At 36.6% G+C, this 6,000-nt stretch overlaps 1 protein-coding gene across 1 annotated transcript in view; it reads right to left on the bottom strand.

Moving 5' to 3' along the window:
- Nucleotides 1–4,430: 4,430 nt before the first annotated feature.
- LOC143227922 (medium-chain acyl-CoA ligase ACSF2, mitochondrial-like) overlaps nt 4,431–6,000 on the bottom strand; it is a 47,770-nt gene continuing 46,200 nt past the window's right edge. Inside the window, exons 8-9 of the mRNA XM_076459277.1 lie at nt 5,158–5,299; nt 4,431–4,559 (exon numbers count right to left, since the gene is read on the bottom strand). Coding sequence (XP_076315392.1) covers nt 4,431–4,559; nt 5,158–5,299 — 271 coding nt within the window. The remainder of the gene's footprint in view (nt 4,560–5,157; nt 5,300–6,000) is intronic.

Below are 6,000 nucleotides of genomic sequence, written 5' to 3'. Positions count from 1 at the left end.
TAACTAGTGAAAGGTAAAGATACACACATCCATTGTGTCTTGTGTCCACAACAGTGATACAGGACTCTTTGTTCTGTAACTGGTGAAAGGTAAATATGTACTTTCACTGTACCTTGTGTCCACAACAGTAATACAGGACTCTTTGTTCTGTAACTGGTGAAAGGTAAATATGTACTTTCACTGTACCTTGTGTCCACAACAGTGATACAGGACTCTTTGTTCTGTAACTGGTGAAAGGTAAGATGTACTTTCACTGTACCTTGTGTCCACAACAGTAATACAGGACTCTTTGTTCTGTAACTGGTGAAAGGTAAATATGTACTTTTCACTGTACCTTGTGTCCACAACAGTGATAGAGGACTCTTTGTTCTGTAACTGGTGAAAGGTAAATATGTACTTTCACTGTACCTTATGTCCACAACAGTGATACAGGACTCTTTGTTCTGTAACTGGTGAAAGGTAAATATGTACTTTCACTGTACCTTGTGTCCACAACAGTGATACAGGAGTCTTTGTTCTGTAACTGGTGAAAGGTAAATATGTACTTTCACTGTACCTTGTGTCCACAACAGTGATACAGGACTCTTTGTTCTGTAACTAGTGAAAGGTAAGATGTACTTTCACTGTACCTTTATGTCCACAACAGTAATACCGGACTCTTTTGTTCTGTAACTGGTGAAGGTAAAGATGTACTTTCACTGTACCTTGTGTCCACAACAGTGATACAGGACTCTTTGTTCTGTAACTAGTGAAAGGTAAAGATGTACTTTCACTGTACCTTGTGTCCACAACAGTAATACAGGACTCTTTGTTCTGTAACTGGTGAAAGGTAAATATGTACTTTCACTGTACCTTGTGTCCACAACAGTGATACAGGACTCTTTGTTCTGTAACTAGTGAAAGGTAAAGATGTACTTTCACTGTACCTTGTGTCCACAACAGTGATACAGGACTCTTTGTTCTGTAACTGGTGAAAGGTAAAGATGTACTTTCACTGTACCTTGTGTCCACAACAGTGATACAGGACTCTTTGTTCTGTAACTAGTGAAAGGTAAAGATGTACTTTCACTGTACCTTGTGTCCACAACAGTGATACAGGACTCTTTGTTCTGTAACTGGTGAAAGGTAAAGATGTACTTTCACTGTACCTTGTGTCCACAACAGTGATACAGGACTCTTTGTTCTGTAACTGGTGAAAGGTAAAGATGTACTTTCACTGTACCTTGTGTCCACAACAGTGATACAGGACTCTTTGTTCTGTAACTAGTGAAAGGTAAAGATGTACTTTCACTGTACCTTGTGTCCACAACAGTGATACAGGACTCTTTGTTCTGTAACTGGTGAAAGGTAAAGATGTACTTTCACTGTACCTTGTGTCCACAACAGTAATACCGGACTCTTTGTTCTGTAACTGGTGAAAGGTAAATATGTACTTTCACTGTACCTTGTGTCCACAACAGTAATACAGGACTCTTTGTTCTGTAACTGGTGAAGGGTAAATATGTACTTTCACTGTACCTTGTGTCCACAACTATAATAGCTATTGGCTCTTCCCTTTATAGAGATATTTTGAGCAGTATTAATGTGATTTAATAAGTTGTTGTCATGATAGAAACATGGGATTCTTTATCACGTATTGAAGATATACAGCTATCTATCTCCAACTGTTACTGTAACTGTGTTACATTAAACCAACAGATGAATGTTTTACTCATCCAGTTTCATATCTTCCTCTACTGCAACTCTTGGTTTAAATAATCGGTTGAAAAAATTAAACTGTGTTAAAATTACTGTCTTTATTCTATTATAAAATACACATAAAGTAATGTGTTGTCATATTCACATAAGATCTTACACATAAGATAATGTGTTGTTATATTCACATAAGATCTTACACATAAGATAATGTGTTGTTATATTCACATAAGATCTTAACGTAAAGGGTTTGTTGCAGTAGTGAATGTATTTCTTGTTAGTTGTTTCGTATTTTTTAAAAAGACTCCTGTGACAGTCAGTTATTCATGGGTAGTTTGGTGCAACCAAAGGTTAAGATACAGATATGGCTTTCCAGTTAATGTTTTATTATTATAAAGTTTTTGATTATTTGTCACCAACTTGCAGTGTTTTCAAGTAATTCTAACAAAAAATCAAACGTCTGTTTTATATCAGTCAACTTGGTTAGGTAGGGAAAACACCTTAGGGTCATGAGGTATGTTGAAACTTAGGGTTATGAGGTATGTTGAACCTTAGAGTCATGAGGTATGTTGAACCTCAGGGTCATCAGGTATGTCGAACCATAGGGTCATGAGGTATGTTGAACCATAGGGTCATGAGGTATGTTGAACTTTAGGGTCATGAGGTATGTTGAACCTCAGGGTCATGAGGTATGTTGAACCTTAGGGTCATGAGGTATGTTAAAATGGTATTCACACAACAACCAAGCAGACTATCCATCAACATTAACCATAGTCTATTTATTTGTGTAAGTTACCCACCTTATTGTTGTAGTGTTAACAATGCTAGTGTTTCTGTTAAAGTAAGTTACCCACCATACTGTTGTAGTGTTAACAATGCTAGTGTTTATGTTAAAGTAAGTTACCCACCTTATTGTTGTAGTGTTAACAATGCTAGTGTTTCAGTTAAAGTAAGTTACCCACCTTACTGTTGTAGTGTTAACAATGCTAGTGTTTCAGTTAAAGTAAGTTACCCACCTTATTGTTGTAGTGTTAACAATGCTAGTGGTTTAGTTAAAGTAAGTTACCCACCTTATTGTTGTAGTGTTAATAATGCTAGTGTTTATGTTAAAGTAAGTTACCCACCTTATTGTTGTAGTGTTAACAATGCCAGTGTTTCTGTTAAAGTAAGTTACCCACCTTACTGTTGTAGTGTTAACAATGCTAGTGTTTCAGTTAAAGTAAGTTACTCACCTTACTGTTGTAGTGTTAACAATGTTAGTGTTTCTGTTAAAGAAAGTTACCCACCATACTGTTGTAGTGTTAACAATGCTAGTGTTTCTGTTAAAGTAAGTTACCCACCTAATTGTTGTAGTGTTAACAATGCTAGTGTTTTTGGTTAAAGTAAGTTACCCACCTTATTGTTGTAGTGTTAATAATGCTGGTGTTTCTGTTAAAGTAAGTTACCCACCTTATTGTTGTAGTGTTAACAATGCCAGTGTTTCTGTTAAAGTAAGTTACCCACCTTACTGTTTGTAGTGTTAACAATGCTAGTGTTTTCAGTTAAAGTAAGTTACCCACCTTACTGTTGTAGTGTTAACAATGCTAGTGTTTCTGTTAAAGTAACCCACCATACTGTTGTAGTGTTAACAATGCTAGTGTTTCTGTTAAAGTAAGTTACCCACCTTACTGTTGTAGTGTTAACACTGCTAGTGTTTCTGTTAAAGTAAGTTACCCACCTTACTGTTGTAGTGTTAACACTGCTAGTGCTTCTGTTAAAGTAAGTTACCACCTTACTGTTGTAGTGTTAACACTGCTAGTGTTTATGTTAAAGTAAAGTTACCCACCTTATTGTTGTAGTGTTAACAATGCCAGTGTTTCTGTTAAAGGTAAGTTACCCACCCTTACTGTTGTGGTGTTAACAATGCTGGTGTTTCCGGATTAAAATAAGTTTACCCACCTTACTGTTGTAGTGTTAACAATGCTAGTGTTTCTGTTAAGAAAGTTACCCACCATACTGTTGTAGTGTTAACAATGCTAGTGTTTTCTGTTAAAGTAAGTTACCCACCATACTGTTGTGGTGTTAAGAATGCTGGTGTTTCTGTTAAAGTAAGTTACCCACCTTACTGTTGTAGTGTTAACAATGCTGGTGTTTCTGTTAAAGTAAGTTTACCCACCTTGCTGTTGTGGTGTTAACACTGCTAGTGTTTCTGTTAAAACAGGTTACCCACCTTACTGTTGTAGTGTTAACAATGCTAGTGTTTCTGTTAAAGTAAGTTACCCACCTTACTGTTGTAGTGTTAACACTGCTAGTGTTTCTGTTAAAGTAAGTTACCCACCTTACTGTTGTGGTAGTGTTAACAATGCTAGTGTTTCTGTTAAAATTAAGTTACCCACCTTACTGTTGTAGTGTTAACACTGCTAGTGTTTCTGTTAAAGTAAGTTACCCACCTTACTGTTGTAGTGTTAACAATGCTAGTGTTTCTGTTAAAGTAAGTTACCCACCTTACTGTTGTAGTGTTAACAATGCTAGTGTTTCTGTTAAAGTAAGTTACCCACCTTACTGTTGTAGTGTTAACACTGCTAGTGTTTCTGTTAAAGTAAGTTACCCACCTTACTGTTGTAGTGTTAACACTGCTAGTGTTTCTGTTAAAGTAAGTTACCCACCTTACTGTTGTAGTGTTAACAATGCTAGTGTTTCTGTTAAAGTAAGTTACCCACCTTACTGTTGTAGTGTTAACACTGCTAGTGTTTCTTTTAAAGCAAGATACCCACCTTTCCGTTGCAGTATTCACGAAGTTCTTTTTCTGTTAATGTTTTTCCAGTTTTTAGTTTTACCCAGGCACCTACTTCTTCTCCCAGTCGGGGGTCTGGAACTCCAACTACCTGTGTTCAGAGATTTCTAAATTATTATTATTATATATGTATGAGAGAAATATTCCAGCTTTGATTCTTTATATCCACTTGATTGTTACCATAACTCTAACCGATACAGTATAAAATACAGAACTTCCTTCGATGTGGCTAAGTGGTCAAGTTGTGTTAAACATTTGATTAATATTTTAAGTTAGTGGTTAAAGTTCACAGTTTTCTTACAACATTTTTACCATAACTCTAACTGATGCAGTATAAAATACAGAACTTCCTTCGATGTTGCTAAGTGGTCAAGATGTGTTAAACATTTGATTAATATTTTAAGTTAGTGGTCAAAGTTCACAGTTTTCTTACAACATTTTTACCATAACTCTAAATGTTGCAGTATAAAATACAGAACTTCCTTTGATGTTGCTAAGTGGTCAAGTTGTGTTAAACATTTGATTAATATTTTAAGTTAGTGGTCAAAGTTCACAGTTTTCTTACAGCATCAAGTGAGAACATCAAATGTTCTTTCAGCACCATTTTTATTGTCCTGTTTCCAACACTGAGAACACGAACGATAACACTGGAACTTGAATAACACAATTATCAAATTAAACGTGGTTACCTGGACTTCCGCTACAAATGGATGGGTGTGGAGGAACTCTTCCACTTCCCGAGGGTACATGTTTTCACCTCCCCTAATTATCATCTCTTTAATTCGACCAACAATGCTGACATAACCATCATCATCCATCGTGGCAATATCTCTGTTTGTTAATTCAAGACATGTCATGAGGTACAATGAATTGAAATTATACACACAGTTTTATACAACAAGGTACTGTTACTTATAGTTATTATCAATATCTCTGTTTGTTAATTCAAGACATGTCATGAGAGGCAATATCTCTGTTTATTAATTCAAGACATGTCATGAGGTACAATGAATTGAAATTATACAACAGTTTTATACAACAAAAGTACTGCTACTTATAAAACAAAATGTACTTTATTTAGAAGTTACAGGTCTGGGACCCCTTCAAAGTACTCTCCTCCCCAACGCACACACTTATCCCAACGGTGTTTCCACTTGTTGAAACAGTCCTGGTACGCTTCTTTTGTAATGTCCTCCAGCTCCTTCGTCGCATTTGCCTTAATCTCGGGAATCGTCTCAAATCTTCTTCCTTTCAAGGGTCTTTTGAGTTTGGGGAACAAGAAACAATCGCAAGGAGCAAGGTCAGGTGAGTAGGGGGGGTGGGAAAGAACAGTGATCGAGTGTTTGGCCAATAATTCACGAGTTCTGAGGCACAAATTTCGCAGCAACGCGGTGCATCTTCAATTTTTCGGTCAAAATCTCGTAACAAGATCCAAGTGATATCCTACACTCTTCAGCAAGCTCCCTGACAGTCAGACGTCGATTTGCCCGCACCAGGGTGTTGATTTTGTCGACGTGTGGGTCGTCAGTTGA

The sequence above is a fragment of the Tachypleus tridentatus genome, chromosome 10 (genome assembly GCF_004210375.1).
Source record: "Tachypleus tridentatus isolate NWPU-2018 chromosome 10, ASM421037v1, whole genome shotgun sequence".
NCBI lineage: Eukaryota > Metazoa > Arthropoda > Merostomata > Xiphosura > Limulidae > Tachypleus > Tachypleus tridentatus.
This window is presented reverse-complemented; position numbering and strand designations above follow the sequence as displayed.